This window comes from Nothobranchius furzeri, chromosome 2, assembly GCF_043380555.1.
Source record: "Nothobranchius furzeri strain GRZ-AD chromosome 2, NfurGRZ-RIMD1, whole genome shotgun sequence".
NCBI classification, from domain to species: Eukaryota; Metazoa; Chordata; class Actinopteri; order Cyprinodontiformes; family Nothobranchiidae; genus Nothobranchius; species Nothobranchius furzeri.
Window position 1 is genome coordinate 73,504,564 of NC_091742.1, and position 20,977 is coordinate 73,525,540.

The window sequence follows — 20,977 nt, forward strand, 5'->3', positions numbered from 1 at the left end:
ACTAGTTAACTAGTGAGCCATTTATGTGACAACTAGTTAACTAGTGAAGCCAAAATGTGTTCACTAGTTAACTAGTGCACATTTATGTCTACCACAAGTTAACTAGTGTGCACATTTTGGCCATCACTAGTTAACTAGTGAGACACAAAAACCTTCAACTAGCTGACTGGTATGCATTTTGGTCTTTACTAGTTAACTAGTGAGCCATTTATGTGTCAACTACTTAACTAGTGAAGCCAAAATATGTTCACTAGTTAACTAGTGCGCATTTATCTCTACCACAAGTTAACTAGTGTGCACATTTTGACCCTCACTAGTTAACTAGTGAGACAAATACCTTCAAGTAGCTGACTGCTATGCATTTCTGCTTTTACTAGTTAACTAGTGAGCAGTTTTTGTGTCAACTAGTTAACTACTGAAGCCTAAATGTGTTCACTAGTTAACTAGTGCGCATTTCTGCTGTCACTAGTTAACTAGTGGGCACATTTTCACCCTCGATATTTAACTAGTTGACACAAACATGTCTAACTAGTTAACTAGTGGACAGAAATGGCTTACATGTTCATGACAATTCTGGCTGATATCCTGATATCAGAATAAATGCTCATTTGGCTTGCCATACGGCAGAGTCTGACGCGATCTTGGAAATGGCTCAGCGAGAGCAGAGCTGGAGGCTGAAGCTGGGCCAGAGAGAGGGCTCCAACTGAGAACGTATCATCATGCAAGTGGTCTGAAATACAATCCTGCGTTTTGAGTCCTCTTAACAGATCTGGACTATAAGAAACCAGTTTATTGATTTTATATTACAAGTCTACAGGTGCTGACATATGTATACCGGGTTTGACTCATACTCTGGTCCTCGTGTTTATCCTAAACACAACAAAAACCAAACGTATTACTTAAGGCGACCAGAAAACATTCAGATCATTTGCTAAATGACTCGACTGTCCTACCAGTAAGGACTTGGATCCAGATCAAAAGTCTCAGAGGCCAAAGTTAGGACTCTGGCTCCACTCTTTTTGTTGAACCACACAACGGACTTTTCTTTGCTCAAGTTCATCAGTGATTGGGATCAGAGTAAATTCTTCAGACTGAATGAATGAATCAGTGAGATGACATTTGATTCTCATCACAGAATCAAATCACTCGTGTGTTTCTGGTGAACAGTGATTATTAGAGCAGTTCAGGGTTAATTTTACCAACTTTTAGGTTAATTCAACAATGGTCAAGGTCCTTGAGTGCCACTATCCATTATGTTTTAGTTACTTCCCTGCTTCCACACGTCTGGTTTTAGCCAGTAGGTGAGCTTAATGAACCTGCTGAACAAATCATTTAACAATTGAATCAGGTGTGTTGGAGCAGGAAAACAACTACAACTAAGCAGGATAGTGTTAAGTAAAACACTCAGGGACCAGGGTTTGAGACCCCTCATCAAAGGGGTTCATTATCATGTGAGCATTGTGGTATTTTTTTTATTACTGTTTGCTTTAATGACAACTCCTGGTTGAAGATGGCATGAGAGGGCCAGACAATCATGTTAGTTGTGTCCAATCAAATTCACATAAAATTATGTGCTTTATTGCCGTGGACATCAGTACCTAGCTAGCTTGTTTAACATGTTTCTGCAGTTAAAACCACTTAAAAGTTTGCTTGAACTGCTTAAAATATGTTTGTTATTAGAGTTAGTTTTTTTTAAAGATGGTCAAAACCTTTGTTTGATTTTGAGTTTCTGTGACTAGCCGTTAGCTTGTCAGTCTGATCAGAACCAATGTCCAGACTGTGGTTGATCAAAGAGCCATCCGTTTACAGTAAATATAATAATGTTTTCATTTTATTTTTTGCACGTTTAGACTGTTTTTTTCTTTTGTTTTTGCAGTGCTGAGGGGGAAAGATCAGAGAATAAAAAATAAAAACATTTTTGATGAAAAAAATAAAACACAGAATGTGCTTCTTGAAAGTCATTTTAAGAAAAAAAAATTTCAAACAGCTTTAAAAAATGTTTTGTTTATGAAATGTCTACAAGCAATATGATGCAGTCAGGTATTCAGCATGTGAAAGCGGACAATGCGTGTAATTGTTTAACTCCCAGCTGGGATTCAGCAGCAGGACATTGTCTCTCTCTCACACACACACACACACACACACACACACACACACACAGACGGGAAACTGGAAAGCAGAGTCTAGATAAACCAGAGTGCTCATGCTGAAAGAAAACCACAGAGAGGGGGTGTCTGTGTGTGTTGCTTCTACCTCTGATTGTGTCTCAGCGAAAACTTGATAAACAACGAGATTACAGAGTCTTTAAAGTGTGAATACAACACTTTCAGTGGTCTATTTTGACACCTGTGGGGTCGGTTTGACTGTGAAAACTGTCGAAGAACATTTGAGCATCTAACTGTTGACTAAAACGTGTTTCTCTTTGCTGCAGGACCTCCTGGTAAGCGAGGAAGAAGAGGACGTGATGGAGAACCTGGTATGTAAAGTCATAGATCAGGGTAATCAATCTATTGGGCCATTCCCATCTGTACCGGGTCGGCCCCAGCCTGGTCCGGTTGATTCCACACATCCTTGCCTTAAGCCCATGTGGGCTGATTCTACCCACCAATCAGAGGCTTGCTCTAATGGAAGGTGTGAATTTGCTGTCAGCAGTGGGTGTGTTGGCCCTGGTCGGCCTGAAGCAGACCCCCTCGAGAAGAGGGCTGAGAATGAGCCTTGGTTGGCCCGGAAAAATACCAGGCCACCCAGATATGTAAACAACCTACGCTACCCGGCCCGGGCCGACCCGGTACAGATGGGAATGGCCCATAAGTATGTCCAGGGACTATTTCAGCAAAGTGTTTTATTTTGAAAGTCATGTGAAAGTGCATCATGGATCTCTAGACTCAAAAGGTGGAAGATGTAATTTGAAGAGTACTCTTGGCTAAAGTCTGAGCTGACAGCATTGATGTTTCTGGGTTTTTACACTCATGGTTTCAGAGACATTCTGGTGGCACCTGTTGAAGTTTTGTCAGATCTTTTTGAATGTGTTTTTATTTTTAGCCCTTGCCACAATCTTTTACACTTTTTAAGACACTAGTTGCCTGGATTTGCCCCAGAACCAGTTTCCTTCCGATCTTTTAATTATGTTTTAAAACAGATTGTAATATTCTAGACTTTCTCAGAATGAAGGGAGTTCGCACGGTAAAAGGTACTCCTGCCACATATGGAATGATGGTGCCATACGCTTTTGAGGCACCGTCACCCCATATGTGGCAGGAGTCAGAGAAACTTAGAAGAATCTTCTCCAAACACAACATCCTGGTAAACGTTAAACCCAGCAACACCCTCAGACAGAAGGCGTTGTTTGTACGGTCCAATGTAGTGAGGACTGTCCAGACCAGGGTCAGCAACACGCGGGCGGCTCTGGCGCTGCACGCTGCTCTTTCATCCATCTGATGCTGCTCTCTGTGCTTGTGAAAGTATGAATGAACATTTAATTAAAATGCATTTTATTTTGCAGCATTCATTTTTTTTTACCTGTGTGCCAATTCTAAATGTCAAGATTATCGTCTTTTAAAATCTTAACAGAAATGATAAAACCTGAACTAAATATTTTGTCCCTCTGCATCATAATGCAATCTGTGTGTGTGTGTGTGTGTGTGTGTGTGTGTGTGTGTGTGTGTGTGTGTGTGTGTGTGTGTGTGTGTGTGTGTGTGTGTGTGTGTGTGTGTGTGTGTGTGTGTGTTTGAACTGGTCCAAACTACCTGACCAGTGGCCAGAACGCACTCCGTCTTTCGTGTAAACCTGAGCCGGTCCAGCCCGGTCTACAGGTCACCGGCTTGTGCGTTATCAAATGTCTCTATAGGCGCTCTCCGAGCTGAAGAGGAGATGAGATTCTGGACTTTTGCCTCAGACAGGCTCATGGTTGCATCGCCACTGGTGACAGGAACAAGCGCTATTCAGCCAAAGTTTCATGATCAACGAGCGTTTTCTAAGTGACATGTCTCTGAGAGACAGGGTTTGGACAACAGTGGGAGGACTCTTCCTGCACGTGCTGACAGCGAGCTGCACTGAGTCTGAGTGATTTAGCGACCTCTGCGATGTGCGTAACGATTAAAATGTCAGCGTATTTGCATGCGTCGGCATTCAAATCGACCAAGCCTTGATGTTTCTCCATCAAAATAAACATTCAAATATGGGAAATATTAGATCGGTGCGACTGCCGTTTAGCTGTTTTGTTTCCTGTGAAGATTGTTGCAAAGAGAAACATTTAAACTTGATTAACACCAGAGCCATGCACACTGCACCGTTGTCTCCATCACTGTAAAGGTGGAACAAACATGAACTGATCGGATGCTTTTCTTACATCTTCTACATTGCTTAATGTAAAGTTTCGTCCTGTACAAAGGTTAACTACAACAATCCAACGAGACAGAACCCAGATTTGTATTCTGAACTGTTTTAAAAGGAGACATGTGACGCTGTAAAAAATCAGCACCTGCTCAGGCCCTGTAGGCCCACCCAAAATGCCACGGCTGCTGCGGCTCCCACTGTTTTCCTTACTCTGGGAAACGAGTAATAATGGCTCTTTGATGGGAAAAGGTTGCCGACCCCTGGTCCTGACTTTTATGTTGGGGAAAGTAAACAACAACTACACAAGCACAGGGCACAAAACCGCAGAGCCACCTCTTCAGGACAAGACTCTGCAGTCCACCTACACCTGAAGGACCAGGGACACGCTTTTGAAGATGACAAAGTACACATTCTGGACAGAGAAGATAGATGGTTTGAGAGAGGAGTAAAGAAAGCCATCTATGTCAAACGTGAAAAACCTACTTTAAATAGGAGAGGGAGGGCTTAGGTTTCACCTTTCCAGTAATGCAGCTTTGAATCTAATCCTCAAACAGTTTCAGTCTAGGTCACACCTTCCTGCATATATAATCAACACAATGACTCCCTCTCAGTAGGGACTAACGACTCATCGGGATGAAGAGGAGGGGTACCCAGAGTAGTTTCTGCTCCTTAAATAAAAAAACACAGCTACAGCTTATAAACTTGACTCTCCCATATTCAGTTAGAATTGACATAGCTCCTCAGATGAGAAGCGAAACGTCTTCAAGAAACCAAAGAAGTCCAGTTGCGTTCATCTGAACCCTTTTGGACTAGCCTTCGTAGTTTTTCCCACCCTTATCTCACCTCATCTCAGCCTGTCACCTAGCAACCAAAAGAGCACTAAACAAAGGTTAAATCTAAACTTATCAGTGATTCATGGAGAACTACAGGACCCAGCTTACTAGCTTGTTTACAATGAATAGTCAGAAAATTTTTGGCAAAAACTATTTAAAGAACAAATACCTTAAAAAAGCATAACAACACAACCTATTGATGTTTTACATCTGTTTTTCTGCCAGATGTTAACATATAAACATTTAAAACCGTAAACCTCTCCATCTTCATCCGCCTTTACTACAAGAACAAAAATCTCTCATTCAGCTTACGATGACTCCTGGGATAGCCTTTACACCAGACACATCTTGTCTTCATTGAATTTGGACAGACTTGTCGCTTCGCATTGACACAGTGAGCATTAACACGTGTACTCAGACGGCTTCAACCTCTGGATTTGGACAGCAGCTGGATTACATCTGATGAAGAAAACCTTCATGAGCTGAGTCACAAACCAGAATCTCCAGGTGCCTAAGGAAAGGACACGTTCTGCAGCAACACCCCTGCAGCTGAATGATGTCGCCGCAAATTGAATTTGCAGCAAGAGCTTACGCTTGGCTGGGAGCTGCGTCCACACTCCGCTCACCTGAGAGGGAAAGTGATAACGGGCACTAGACGGTGTTGGCTTTGTGCTCCCAGGGGAGCCCAGAGAGACGATTTTGGAGCTAAAGTATTGTTTTATTAAAGAAAGCAAATAGAGGAGGGAGCAGTCTGGATTCGCCCAACCCAGACTCTGGTGCGTGTTAAAAATTATATCACTTCCTTCACTTTGATCTTTCCCAATTAATTTATGGAACCATTTCGAGGCTCATGTGCTTCCCTCTTCAACACAAAGAACTAGTCTACATTTCTGCAGAGAGGGAAGATGAAAGCTGCTAAATGAGATGGCAAACAAACCGTTGGGCTGCAGATCTGACACGCTGTCAGGCTCGGTTTGTGTGGGACTCGAATCTCAAATAAACATCTACCAAGCTGGCGGGACACTTTTCATTTTCCTCTGCCCTCTCTCCAACCAGAACAAAACAAACTTGACAAATCAATTGGAAACCAGAAATGATCTGACTGACCATGATGTCGGGGGCTTGGTGGTCTAATAAAGGAAGACACCAGGGAATAACCGAGCTGTCAGACTGCAGCGTTCTGTGTAATGGTCCCAATTAGGACTCTGACTTTGATGAAGGATGTTGACCAACCCACTTTGGGTCTGCTGCACGAAACATTAGTTTTGAACCATTTGGAATGTTTGAAATGAAGGGAAATCTGGAGGTTTTGCCAGGTATATCACTTCTGGGTGAGCAGAGATGTGACATGAGCTTTTTATGAATCAGACTTCCCTGTTTTGGAGCGCGAGGTTTACTGGCAGGAGGAAGATTCCACCTTAAAGGGAAAATCAGAAAAAGACACACTAGTGTTTACCTGTTCATTGGTGGGAAGAAATGAATGAAACACTTCACCTGGATCACTTGTTTGCTCATTGGGAGCTTATGGAGGAGAAGAGTGTGGTGTGAGCATTTAGGATGAATACGTTTTTTTTTAGCAGAAGGAAACGCCACAGTGCCAAAACGTGAAAGCAATTCTGGAAAGTGGCAAAAGTTTTCCTTGTGTGGGAATAACCAGGACTTGTTGTGAGGAACTGGTACTCACAAAGGGAGGAATTGATGCTCGACTGAGCAGCCTGAGTATTTCAACCTCAGGGTGATGAAATCAGGGGTCATGTTTTTACAAGAGGGACCACTATGGAGGAATAAAAACACTCATCGGAAAAGGTTTAACAAAACTAAAAAGACCTGATTGTGTCTTTTAAAGTACACATTTCATTAACTGTTAATATCTTACCTGGTGTAGAAGCTGTGGATAGCTATGGACAGACTCAGTTTAGAAAAACAGAGATACGTTTAGACCATGCAGGTGAGATAGCAGGCTACAAATCTGATTTCTGTCACCTTAAAACAATTTTGTGTCTCATGTTTCTCGTGGCAATTCATGTAAAACCACTTTTTACACCATTGAACCTTTTTATTGCCGTTCAGTTTGCATTACAAGATCACTCTGTAGAAATCGGTGACTCTGACTAGAAGTGGTACAGATCTTCTGCTTCAGAAATGCGTTTAAAGAGCTGTGTATGGAACTGTGCAGGCTTAGGTGACAGTGTCAGCAATATTTCCTTTAAAGTTCAAAATGTTTTCCAAATCTCTATTAAAGAAGAAAAAAATGGTAACGCTTCCTTTTACAGTCCCCTAATTACTCAGTACTTGCATGGCAATTACACAGTAAGTTAAAGTGTATTATTGTTTCTGAGTTCTTAAACAGTTATTATCATGTAACTCAGGTTCAATTCTAGTTTTATTTTTATTAATCATTTCCAGAAAATACTGCTTGACACAATAATTACACTTTATTACAATTATACACTTTAGTTACACAATAACGCACTTTAACTTACTATGTAATTACCATGTAAGTACTTAGTAGTTAGGGGACTGTAAAAGGAAGCGTTACAGGAAAAAAATATATTAAAGGTGTTGGGACTGTTTAAGGTGAGTATGTTTTTTTTAGCAGAAGGAAATACCTCATAGTGGGACAGCAGTAGCTCAGAAGGTAGCAGGTTGTCCAGTAATCAGAAGGTTGCAGGTTCAACCCCAGCTCTGATAGAGAATGCTGCTGTTGTGTCCTTAGGCAAGACACTTAGCCCTCCTTGCCTGCTGGTCAAAGGGACCGGTGGCGCCTGTGTCAGCATGTCTCATTTGCATGAATCCACTTTGGAACAAGCCACACTGACTCAGTGGCTCATCCATTTGGTCAAAAGTAAAGTAAGTCAGTCATTTTTTAAGTGTTGCCCACTGAGCCTCACCTCGTGGCTCCACTAATGCAGGAGCAATTTTCCCAGGTAAAAAATAAGAAGAGTGAAGTCAGAACTTGTAAAATAAATGAAAATCTCTTTAGTGAGGGTTAAAGCAGCTGGCTACTCGATAAAAACACCCCTTGTATTTGTCGGGTTCTGGGAAGCGCTGGTTGGTCAAGCACACAGTCCTTTGAGCAGCAGTAATTGGAAAAAAGTGTCACCTCACAAAAGTCTTTGAGAATTTTTAACAAGCACACAACCTGTAATGGAATAAAATGGAGCAGCTTTAAAATGTGATTGCCAGACCTGGTGGCCATCATTTCCAACTGCATGGAAACCAGATTAAACGTTTTTATTTCAGACTTATTTTATTCCTTTGTGAAACCTCAACAATAACGATGTGATCTCAGAGAATTATTGATAACCTGATGTCTTTACGAAAACTTACTAACGTTAATTGTTTTTCTTCTCTTTTTCAGGACCTCCTGTAAGTATCCCAGCTTCCTTCTTTGATTTGGGATTCCCCCCTTAAGGTAAACTTGAACAGTAAGAGACACAAGCTCTACGACAGGGGTATTCAATTCCAGGCTTGGAGGGCCGGTGTCCAGCACGTATTAGTCATAACTCAGTTTCAACACACCTGATTGTTTTTCTATTCATGTTTATTTGCAATATCCACGCCAAACCAGGCATATTGTTATAGGTAGTTTCCTGTTTCATTAACCGTTCATCGTATAGCTAAAGCTGCACGAACAAAACATTTGTGAAATGTAGTAAAACCAAGAGATTACTCCAACAGTAAGCATCCAGGCTGTAACACTGTTTCTCACAATGTCTACATTAAAGCTGCAATAACAAATCCACAAAATAAGCTAGATTTTAAACACAGACACAGTCACCGAACTCTCACTCCTCACATTGACTATCATCCTTAGGTCACGCCCACCTGATATAAGAACATGCATTGACATAGGATACAAGATACCGCAAAACACCGTTCGCTGTTGTCTAGATCCAAAAGACTTCAAATGGTGTCTATCTTTTTGGGGACTCTGGTAGTTTGTTCCAAAGTAGAAGTGGTAGCAGCCGACTGTTTCTCCTTCTCCGATGTTATTGAGAGGAGTGGTGTTCTGCTACTAAATACACGAGTGTGTGGCGGACCCAGGGAAGTGTGGAAGAAGAAGGGTTTAAAAGAAATTGTTTTTATGTAGCACAAAATAACAAATAAAAAGTACTTAAAAATAAAAATATAAAAGGGGGATAAAAGAAAAAAAAATATGATTAAAAATGTGAAGCAAACGTGAAAATAATAAGGTAATGACGGGATCCAGAAAAAGACAGAATTGGCAGAAAGAGCTAGTGAGGAAGAAGAGGATGAACAGAAGGTCACACCAAAGCTTGAACAGGTGAGTTTTCAGCTGCTTTTTAAAGGAGACCACTGAGTCCACGGACCTGAGGCTCAGGGGGAGAGAGTTCCAGAGTCTGGGGGCCACAGCAGCAAATGACCTGCCACCTTTGGCCTTTAGCCTGGTGCTGCACAACCAGTAGGCTTTGGTCACTGGACCTGAGGAATGTGTGGCAGTTTTGTGAGATTGACAACCAGATGGTTCAGTTGTTGGTTTTGGACCGATTTGTGTTATTGGAGGATGTTTTTAGTCAGCTGCGAGAGAACCACTTTATTCTTTCCCCGTTTATTTCTAATCTCCACAAAATATGTATAGCTATACTTTGCTAGAATGTTAAGAGACATTTTAGCTTTGAATAAAACCTGGTCTCTACTATACTTTTCATTTTTGAATGAAAGATGCAAAAACCAGCAGAAATATCAGCTAAATATTTCTGATAGTCTGGACAAGGCTACAAATGGGGCATCACACTGTCATTTTCCACTAAGAGCTAGAAAATGTATCAAAGCAAACACAGAAGAATAAAATCATGTTTGACAATTATTTTAAAGACCAATCATGACGACCTACTTCCTGACTGAAATCTCAGGGATCATAAAACATCATCAAACTAATCTCTGCATGGCGGCTTTTCTCTAACACAAACCTTGTACCTGATCTGCTCACCCTGTTTTGTAAAAGCCCTGCTCCCATCATCCGTGCCCGCCCGCTCCCAGAACCTGCACAGATTATCTCACCTCATTTCGCTGCCTGGCGCTCACAGATTCACTGCTCTGAACAGATGGAAAACTTCAGAGTCTCCCCAAAGATGAAGAGAAACACATAATACACACATAAACAGCAGGGTTGTGACAGTTTGCTTTATAGCCGAGTCAAAGCGGGCACTGCATGTCTGCATGCATATGTGTGTATGACTGTTTTTTTACAGCCCAGAGGCAAGTGTGGTTGGATAGGTATAATAGCCTGTGCCGGCTGAGCTGTAAAAGTTGTAAGTTAATCCTCCGAGCCTTCTCAGACACTCGCTCATGTGGTTCTGGGTTATAAGTAAGTGCAGGTGGTCCCCCTTTTCTGTTTCTCTGGCCAGGACTTTCAGCAGAGAAATAAAACCAGTCAGTGAAACATCTCCAAACTGGTCCAAAGTCCAGGAAGCGTCTCTGAAATGTAGGATTCTTGAGTTGGAAGTAGCTGAGACCAGTTTGTAGACTGCCTTCCTCGGGTGAAACTGTAAATAAAGCCCACTGGCTTCGCAGTTGTGACTAATAGGCCACTTTCCATAGTCATTAGATGTATTTAAAGGGCAATAAATAAATAGCGGCTGACTGAATGGATTATTTAAAAACAGATTTTAATGAATTCTCAAATCTGGCAGCAACTCCGCCAGAGCTCACCGAATATGAGACGCTTGGTAAGCGATCTCATGCTGCCTATAGTTTGGTATACCCACCGGAAGGATGGCAGAGGACGCATTGCTATAAATATGCAAAAGTTCACACCTTGATTCAGCAATGCCATGTAAACTGTAGACAGAGTCAGCCCAACCAGCCACTGAAGAAGACGTCATTACAGTGTTGTGTGACCTCATTGTTACATCTAGCCACAGATGTATGGAGAGGGATGACGCTCCTCAGTACAAACTCAGCAGTAGAGATGTTCTCTGGCAGCTGGTTATTTCCATTACGATGCGGACATGCTTTGTTTTTTTGTTAGGATTTGTTTCCTTCACTAGAGTTTTATGTCAGTTTTGGCAGCGAGGGTAATTTGTGAATTGATATAGGGTTAGAGCTAGGAAGCTTCATTCTTTCATCGCCACACATTGAAAAACAAATTAATGAAGATATGTTGCTGGTCCATGCTTGTTTTATTAATTGGACCTTCTTCATAGAAGCCAGTGTCATTGTCAAGGAACACCTGGTAAAAGTCAGTAAAAGAACCTTATGAAAGAACACTTGGGAATGTCCAGTCAAGCAAGCTGCTACAGCAATGGAAGATTTATCCAAGCAACGGCTTGGCAACCCCAATTCTTGTTCTTGTTTCGCCCCCACTCCCATGCCCACTCTTCAGTTTGCGCCTCCAGACATCGGAGAGCCCGTAACGAGTGCTTCTCAGAAGTAATTTCTTGCACCCCTAAGGATCCACGGCGTCCTTTTGATTTACTCTAATATCAGGTGAAGCAGGCCAGAGGTTTACGGTTAATTAGAAATAAACAGTCGGCTCTAAAAATATCTAAAGCTGCTTTTTCAATTTCAAAAACCCCAATATTTCAGTGAAATGTATGTGTGAAATGAATGAGTCAGCCGTGGCGTTTTACTTTCCTTAATGAGTCGTTATGAGCCAACAGCAAGACAGCATCTTGTTTCCCCCAGCAAGAGCAGCCTTCTGGCGCTCATCTGCTGTACAGTCACAGGTGGGAGGGAGATCTTGGGAGAAGCAAAGAGTACATTGACTCCTACAGTTGATGACCTCGCCAGGCTGGGGGGGTAGGTCGGGTTTTCGCAGCATCTGTCTGCATTCCTTCGTGGGGGTTTTAGTTTCTTGCAGCTCAAGGCTACCAGGACGTCAGATTCAGATAACAAGAATTTGTTTGGGTCAGGCTGAGATAATTTTCCTCTCTGCCTTCAGTCTTTAAACTGATCATTCCAGTCCTTCAGTGAAGCCAATTTTGGGTTTTTAAACCTGTCCATACCGTCCGGTGACTTTCTCCGAGATGACATCCATTTTGCGCACTAATACGTTATCGCAGCTAGAACATTGTCCAGCTTACGATTCACCTCGAGTAACGTCCCAGTCTGAGAAGTCTCCACACGGACGGTGCTTTCCGTGGGTGCGGGTCGCCCTCCAATCACTCCCGTCTTCCCAAATTTCCAGAAAACCAGATATCCTCCCACTCCAATCAGGAGAAATCCAGTGATCATCAGGCCGAATATCCACACGTCTTTGATGTCCTCAATGGTTGAGGCATATGATCTTCCACTCCTTACGGGAATCCAAAATATACCCCACCGGGTGTGTCCCCTGTGGACATGTGGGAGCCCCCTGCTCCGTTCTCATTGTTGAAAAAATCTTATCGATCGTATTGAACGACCAGTTTATCAAATCCATGGTTAGTAAAAATAGGGTTTTTCAGAAGAAATGCAGAGAAGCACTCTGTGGGAGACAGGATAAAGAGCCTTGGGGAAAAAAAGATAACGGCGTGAAAGAGGGAAGCGTCTGTACTCCACGAGTGCCTTGAAGACAAATTAGCTTCAAAAAATGTTGTCCGATGATTACATACTGGTGATCTTTGACAAGGGTATTTTGGGCAGGTGGATTGTCAAACAAACAAACAAACAAAATCAAACAAACAAAAACAGTACCTCTAAGAGCCCTGAAAAGCCTGGGATCAGCAGCAGAGTGCAAAATGTCTTTGTGGGGTGATAAAGGACGAGGCTAAACCAGTGTGTGTGTGTGTGTGTGTGTGCGTGCGTGCATGCATGCATACGTGTGTGTGTGTGTGTGTGTTGGGGGGGTGGAGGGTGTGTGTGTGTGTGTGTGTGTGTGTGTGTGTGTGTGTAATAAGTAAGTTTTCTGAAATGTACTCTAAAACTTCTAAAAAGCCAACGTAACGATGCCAAAACTGGAGAAACACGATCTTTCCCTGGCAAAACCTGTTAGGATTCTGGCCTCAACATTCTGTAAGATTTTTAAAGAACACTTTAGACACCCAGCTAAAATAACAGTCAACTTTACAAGTGATAAATATGGAGAGCTGTTTTTGGCATCACTTTGGTACTTTTGCTCATATATTCAGTTACATTATAGAGATGGTATCCTATAGTATGTGAAATGGTGGCACAAGTATCTACTTCTCTCCTTCGTTTCTCATCTTTCTGGGACTTTAAGGGTGATTGATGTCAAAACCCCCACCGCTGTGCGTGCACACAATTTAGCACCAGTCAAGCCTAAAACATCATTCCAAAGGCTGCACTCGAACACCGCTGTACCTTCTTTTCCTTTTTTTGAGAAAGCACAGCCAGTAATGTCAGACAACATCAAAATTATACAGGCAGGGAGAACGAGTAGCCTGGAAGTCTAAAAACCTGCTCGAGTCAGTAAGAAACTTCTGGATTCTCAGAGCAAACCAGCTGCAGCCCGTGAGCTATTGCATGAGTTCAGTCTTGTTGGCAGCAAGGTAAATAAAGCAGGCTGTCCCCTGCATCTGTATTTGACATGTTTCCACCTCCCTGCTTCATCAGCTGAGATTCCCGCGTTGCAGTCAGAGGATGATCTGTCACAACGTATGAATTATGCATCTGCAGCACAGCGATTAGAGGAAGTATGGCGGTGAGGCAGAGGAGCCCGGGCACCTCTCAACCCTTCATCCCTCATCTGATATTCACCACAGCCTCCTTACCTGTTAATAAAACATATTCCAGCAGGACTTTGATCAATTCTGCCCCACAGAGGAGGAGAGGATGCCACTTTATGTAGCCATAGTCGAAGGAGGCTCTGCATACTCGCGAGTTGTGTTGATTTGCACTTTTTGCTGAGTTTGAAACTAAAGGTTCCCATTAAAATTCACAAACAGGAGAGATTCACTGGTGCAGAGCAGAGCTGGAAGTGGATCTGTCTGACGTGACAGCAGATATCTGGGCCCAAAAGGCCAGCGGTGCCTGGGGACGCTTAAGTGTGAACACAGAGCTGCCTCCTGGTGCTGTGGCATCAGTTAAAAATGTTTGGTTGTCACCTGATGGGGATAGGTGCACTCAGCCCAGGGGTCTATATGTTTTATAAATCAGTCCGTCTTAGCTGAGCAGAAAGCTTGTAGGAACAGTGATGTTGCTTCTTTAAAGTAAAAGTTTCACATTGCACAGTTATTCACATATATCCATTGGTCATTTTCTGAAAGCAGAAGCAGTTTCATTGTAGCCTGGGGCATTTCTACATGAAATGATGTTTTACTCAGAATACTCATGCATCCATACCCACATAGCATCCACTCACTGGCCTTTTTATAGGGTAGACCTTGCTAGTACTAGGTTGGACCCTATTTTACATTAAAAGCTGACTTAATTCTTCATGCGATGGAGTCAGCAAGAGGCTGGAAACATTTCAGTAGTTTGGTTTACACTGGCATGGCATCATCACACATTCCATGATGAGAATCTCCTGTTGCACCACATCCCAAAGGTTCGGGGATGGATTGAGATCTGGTGATCCTGGAGGTCGTTGGAGTCCAGTGAACTCATCGTTATGTTAGAAACTATTTAGAGTTGTGACATGGTTGGAGGTGCAGTGTACTGAGAGGCTGGGAAGGCAATTCCAGAAGCTCTGAAGTCAGAACCACAACAGCAGTGAGATGTGAAAAAACAGCACGGTTGGCCGCCCCCTCACCCTGGCTGCTCAGCCAGAGTCCAGTCCATGTCATCCTGTGTTCCATATACCCCTCCCTTGTCCCACCAGCATTCATTTTAGTTCTCCGTGCCCCCCAGTGAATTTTATTTCCTCCTTAATTTTACATGATCTCCCTCTCCCAGTTAGTTTAGTTTATTTTGTATTCATTTTCCTCATCATCATCATGCGTCCTTCACCCTTGACCCCGGTGTTCTCTCAGACGTGTTCCTGTCACCTTAGACTTACTTCATTCAGCCTTCTTATTAATCCCTATCTGCAATGCTTTTAGTCAACCCTCTGCCCCCTTCCTTCATCTCCCCCTTCATAGATTTATTTGGTTTTCTTCAGTCATTCCCTGTTCATGGTTTAGGTTTTTCTCCTAGCTTTCTAGTCCAGTAGTTATGTTTTCTATTTATTGTGTTCTGTTTTCCCCGTATCCAGCCCTGTGTTTTACTTTTGCCCTTAGTCAGCCTCGTTTAGCATTTCCCTGCTCAGAGGATTTTTTCCACGTTCAGTTCTAGTGTCTTATTATCTTTCTGTATCTTATTTTATCTGTTTCAGTTCAGTCCTCTTGTGTTTTTGTATTTCCTCCCATCCCTCAGTTAACCCGTCTCACCTGTCTTCCATCAGTAATCATTCATCAGTGCACCTTCTCCCTTTGTCTCCACTCACCTCCACAGCAGCTCTGTTCATAGCTCCTGGTTGGTTTGTTGTGTTTTGTCTGCTCCAGCTCCACATCCTTTAAATAAATCTTTGGGATGTTTGAAACTGCCTCCTGGATATCCTGTGTTTTGGGTCCATTTTCAGCAAACAACGTTATGACACCTAGCTTCCTTGTTTGAGACCCTGTACCCTTGGGTCCACTGTAGTCATAAAGGGATGGACATGGTGAGCAACAATACTTAAGTAGGCTGTGGTGGTTCAAAAAGCCGCCTACAATAGATAAATATTAGTTAGTAATGGTCTTTCCACAATACCCTGAAAATGAAGATGTGAATTGTCGCGTTTCTACATTAAAGACAGTAAAAGATTTCAGTCAACCAATCAACCATAAAAGCACGTTCCCACCACCATCCTATAGAAGGCCCAAGGTGTAATATAACATAGAAAAACAGATAAGAGCACAAAATGCGCCTAACCATTATAATAAAGATACAAACAGCAATCACAGATAAAACACTGCATCAGGAATTCATAATGGTGCTTCAGTCTGGCTTTAAAAATCTTGAGAGAAGAGAACTTTTTAAACTTGAGTAGGAGATTAATCTAAAGATCGGGGCAAAGACTGCAAAAGCTCGGTCACCCCTGGAGTTACCTTTGACTCAGGGACAACTAGCAGGTTTTCTCCAGTTGACACCAATTCATGGCAAATGCAAAGCAATGCCATGGTTCCAATAGAACAAACAGAACAACAGAACATTTTCACTTCCTTAACAAGATTCCTCTGGGTCAGAAATGTTCCCACATATTACACGAGAAGAAATTTGGCTTGAATGTTTTTGGCATCCCACTTTAAATGTGCCCCCCCCCCCCCCCCCCTTCTTCAGCAGGGTCTTAACATGCTTGAATTGCATCCTGACATTGTATTTAAACATAACACACTCCTTTAACCAATGGCACTATCAGTTTCATTTTGCTCCGTTCCCAAAGTCCCTTCTCCCACAAGAACATCCAACACATAACAACAAGCAGACACACTCACAAACACATACACACACATTAAAGCCATTTTATTCCGGTTAATTGTGATACATTCTGGATATGGGAACCAGATGCCATTCCCAAGTCAGTTTTCCAATGTGGTTTTCCTATCCCTGCCTAACCTCCACGTCCAGATTCCCCCGACGAGCACCAGCCACTTGTGGTTGTCCGTTCCTGCCCATTCTGCTCTGATTACTCACAACCCCGTCCTCTATTAGTTTTCCGGCTCGAGGAAAAGTTCCCTAGGGGTCCACGGTAATATTACTGAGTTTTCCCATGCAGAACTAACAGCTGGAGGTGTGCATGTGGAATGGACAGCTTTCTTTCTGTTGCAGGCTAATGTCATCTATGTATGCTTTCTCAACTAGATTTGTGCATTTACTCATAAAGAACTACTGAGAAACATTGTTAAACATCTATTGATGGACATGGATGTTGTATTTTTGTAGTGTGCTCTTTTCCTTTTGGTCTTACTTTTGATTGCTGTTTGGTAAAAAACTGGACAAAACAATTTTGGGAAAGTTGTAAATTGGTGAAAATCCGGACATCCTTTATTGGTCCATCATGGGCGATCCCAGTCACCCTGGTAACCAAGCAGGGCATATCTGAAATGGGCATGGCGTTTTAACACTATGCATAATCTTTGGAAATACCAAAAGTTAAAATATCCCTAATCAATATTATCCTGCTTTTATTTGTAGTTAAATATATCGCAGATCAATTTATCATAACACAAAAGCACACTTCTGTGTTTCTAATTTAAATAGCATTTGTTTTGGTCAAAATTACGTTCTCCCTAACCCTTACTAAAATAAATTCCAATCCAAACATATACACATTTTGCATCTTCGTAGGTTTAAACTAAGACTTTTCTGGAGTTAGAGGAGTTAGGGCTAGGGTTCCGTTGTTGAATGTATTTGTTCAAGAAGTAAATGATAAAATTCCAAGGTTTATGTTATCGTTTGTGCTCACAAATGCTCCCCCCTTGTGTGTAATCCTAAATGAAAATTTAAAAGCGTGGAACTTTTTGATTTTGTTTTCCGTTGACTAAGCTCCTTAATCAAGACTTTTACCTGTATTCCATCATGCCACCTTTTTAAATCACCATCATCTCATGGTTAGTTCCATAATCCTTAATAGCCTTCTGAACTGACACCATTCAAGGAGCTATCGGCAGCAATTCTTTATAGTTCGTGATCTTTTTTTAGATCTTATAACCCTAACCCCTGAGCAAAAACATGAAAAGAATATTTTAATGTTCTATCTAATCAGCCTACAGGGTTTATGCCACAAAATTTTGATGCTTCCTAACTTTTTTAGCCAGTCGAATCACTTCCAGGTTTCGGTAACATTTGTTTTCTATTGTGTTTTTTTAAGCACTCCCTGCAGGACCGGCCAAGTACAACCATCAACAGGATGATCACGGCCGTTTTTAAAGCTGCTATAGCAAATTTGGAAACTATATGAGCTTAAAATATTTTTTTCATGCCTCTTAACACTCTAACACAGTATAGCCATATAAATGTATTGTGGAGATCAAAACTGAAACAAAAATAATTAATAAAGTGGTTCTTTTGCATTTGTCAAAACCTCCACCAAGAACATGGTTCAGGCCGATTGCAACCATTACACCATCTCATTTTTGGTCTGGCCGATCATTGCACTTTCATGTTCCCCTGTTCATAACACACACACACACGTAGCAACAGAACACCACTGTTGTCAGAGGTTCTCTGCTCAATAATATCAGAGAAGAAGAAACAGCTGGCTGCTACCACTTCAACTTTAGGACAAAATACCAGACTCCCAAAAAGATAAACACCATTTGAGGTTGTAGACAACAAAAGAAGTTTGGACCTAGAAAATGACAACTGGTGTTTAGCACTACCCTGTATCCTCTGGTAATGTTGGTTTCCGGTTCCGGCAGAAGAATCTCAGGGAAGATAAATGAGGGGAGGGGTGAGTGTTTGCGTTCAAAACCTAGCTTGTTTCGTATATTCACCATAGCGGCTTTAAAACGCCACATTCAAATAAAAACAAAGGTTTTAATTAGTGTGTGTCCACCTAAATTAATTGATAAAGTGAGTTAATTCTGCTTTGGGTTGCTAAATGACAATACATGCTAGAGCTTTACTAGCAAAAGTTAGCAGTGTTGTAGCAACCCTAATAATGTTATCAGTCAGCCTCATGAGTCGTTTTTGGTTATGAAATAATAACTCTCTGCTAATGTTGTTAGCGTTGCTTCTCCAGTAAAGCGCTAGCTGATATCATTTAGCAACCCAAATCAGAAGTTTGCTAACTTACCTTTATAATTATGAATGCAGGTGCACATATCCAATTTAAAACCTTTGTCGTCATTTGACTGTGGCGTTTTAGATGTGACCTAGATAATCCCGTGTACGTTGTTGATCATTATCCTTGGCGGGTCTTGCAGTGATAACATACAAACACCACGAAGAACACTAACGTTACTGTGACCCGGTAATTATTAAAAAAGTCAGGAAGTGTCAAACCGGAGTTCAATGGCGTAAAGCCTAGTCTGCCCCTTTCCTCCTCTTCCTCTTTGTGATGCGCTACTCTCCCTACCTGCTCCCTCCTCCGTTAGTCATTCCCTGTCAGCACTCGATGCCTGGAGGATCACTTTGTTTAACCTCCTCTGTACACACATGTTTATTAATAATGTGTGAGAGAGGCGCATGCCTGTAAAGACGAGGCTGTAAAAGCGGTAGTTTTGGCCAGCACTCTCAGAGATGCCAGTGCCTCGGGGTGTGGTGATTGGATCCATGTGGCCCACGGTTTGGGCTTCAGAAACTCCTGCCAGCCCATTTGGCCCAACTTCCACAAAAGAGGATATGAGCTCTGTTTGACTAACTGATGTTCTGGACCTCGACTGGTTTAAACGGTCACTCTGATGAAAACAAATGCATCCTAGTACAGACAGAGGGTACAAGCAGATCCTCTGTTCCTGACGTTTTGCGTCAAGTGGCATTATATGGATTGTTTCACAGAATCCTACAAGCAGCGTGCAGCCAAACCCAAAAGAATTATTTTGCTCATGTCAACAACAGCTAAAGCTGTGGACACCAGCCAGGCCCTCTCTTTGTGTTGTAAAGTCAGGCAAGCGCTGTCAAGCTTCAATCCATCGTGATTCTTCCCCCCCCCCCCCCCCCCCCCCCCCAGTACATTATAGAAGGAGAGGAATGTGAGAGACTTTTGAATTAGGCGGACAGAAATGGGGTGTTTTGCAACTTGTAATTTGTTCTAAGTGGTTCCTGGAATCATGTAGCATCAAGAATAAAGTTGCTGGTCACAAACATCTTGAGCACAAACACAAAATCATTTTAAAGGAAAATGCTTGAATGTTTTCTACCATTGTTTTATCAGTACTCAGCTACAGGTGGGTAGTAGAATGATAGCTCTAGAAAAAAAGTATGAACAACACTAATCCACCTGTCTGGAATCAAATGCTAGTGTTTTGCATTTGTGGCACCACTAATTAGTACCATTCTAATGTTTCTGTAGCAGAGAAGTTTAAAATGAGCTCTCTAGTCTAGTCTAGGAACGCTCCGTTGGAACCTCCACAGCCCCTAGCAGCATTGTGGCTGGCCAATCACAGCTCTCTATAGGGGTTTCAAGCCTATAGAGAGATGTGATTGACCCACCAATGTGGGCCAATCACAGTGCTCTATCTGCTTTGTGGACCAATCACAGCGCTTTATCTGCTTTGTGGGCCAATCAAGGCCCTCTATTCGTCTGGTGGGCGGGATGATGCAACAGAGTGGAACAAGATGGCGACAGCTAGTTTGAAATGGCTTTTACATCAGTTTTGGACTATTTGGACTTGGGCTTTATTAGAATCAGGAGCAGATAGATGCATTTAATTTTTTTCATTAAAAAAAAAAGGATGTATTTTCACCTTCTTCAGTTGCGAACTGCCTCGTTTATGGACATCCGTTGTGGTGAGTACGTCACGCTATTCGTTGTCCAGTAGCATGCGGCGATCATTTGAAAGACAGCGGTAGAACCCGCCCCACGACCGAGAGCCGTTAATGGAGCGTTGCCAGACTGAATCATATATTTATTTAGTCTGGCTTGCCAGGCTAGTTTATAATAACAACTCATCACATTTTAAAAGACACTGTCAGGAAAAAAGTGTTTGTAAATCCAAGCTAACATTCCCCTAAACCCAACTAAGACATCTGGTGTCTACTGATAAAATTACTACAGCAAGGATGGTTTGGAGGGAATTTAAAGTGACCATAGAATTAAAAACAACATTTACATTATTGTTGTTCAATTAAAGCAGCTTGGGATGTCTAATGTAACATATCAAAAGGTTTTCTTTGTCTTTGACCTTCTTTCCGTTATAAATTAGTAAAGTAATAATGTAATGGCTATGGAGAAATGGTTCGCTCTGAGAAGCCGGTTTAACACGTCATAAGCGTAGACA

At 42.1% G+C, this 20,977-nt stretch overlaps 1 protein-coding gene across 1 annotated transcript in view; it reads left to right on the plus strand.

The window, feature by feature from the left end:
* Window positions 1-20,977, plus strand: part of LOC107377084 (collagen alpha-1(XXV) chain) — a 250,212-nt gene that overhangs the window by 133,665 nt on the left and 95,570 nt on the right. The window contains exons 3-5 of the mRNA XM_070547918.1: window positions 2,432-2,476; window positions 3,099-3,103; window positions 3,792-3,812. Coding sequence (XP_070404019.1) covers window positions 2,432-2,476; window positions 3,099-3,103; window positions 3,792-3,812 — 71 coding nt within the window. The remainder of the gene's footprint in view (window positions 1-2,431; window positions 2,477-3,098; window positions 3,104-3,791; window positions 3,813-20,977) is intronic.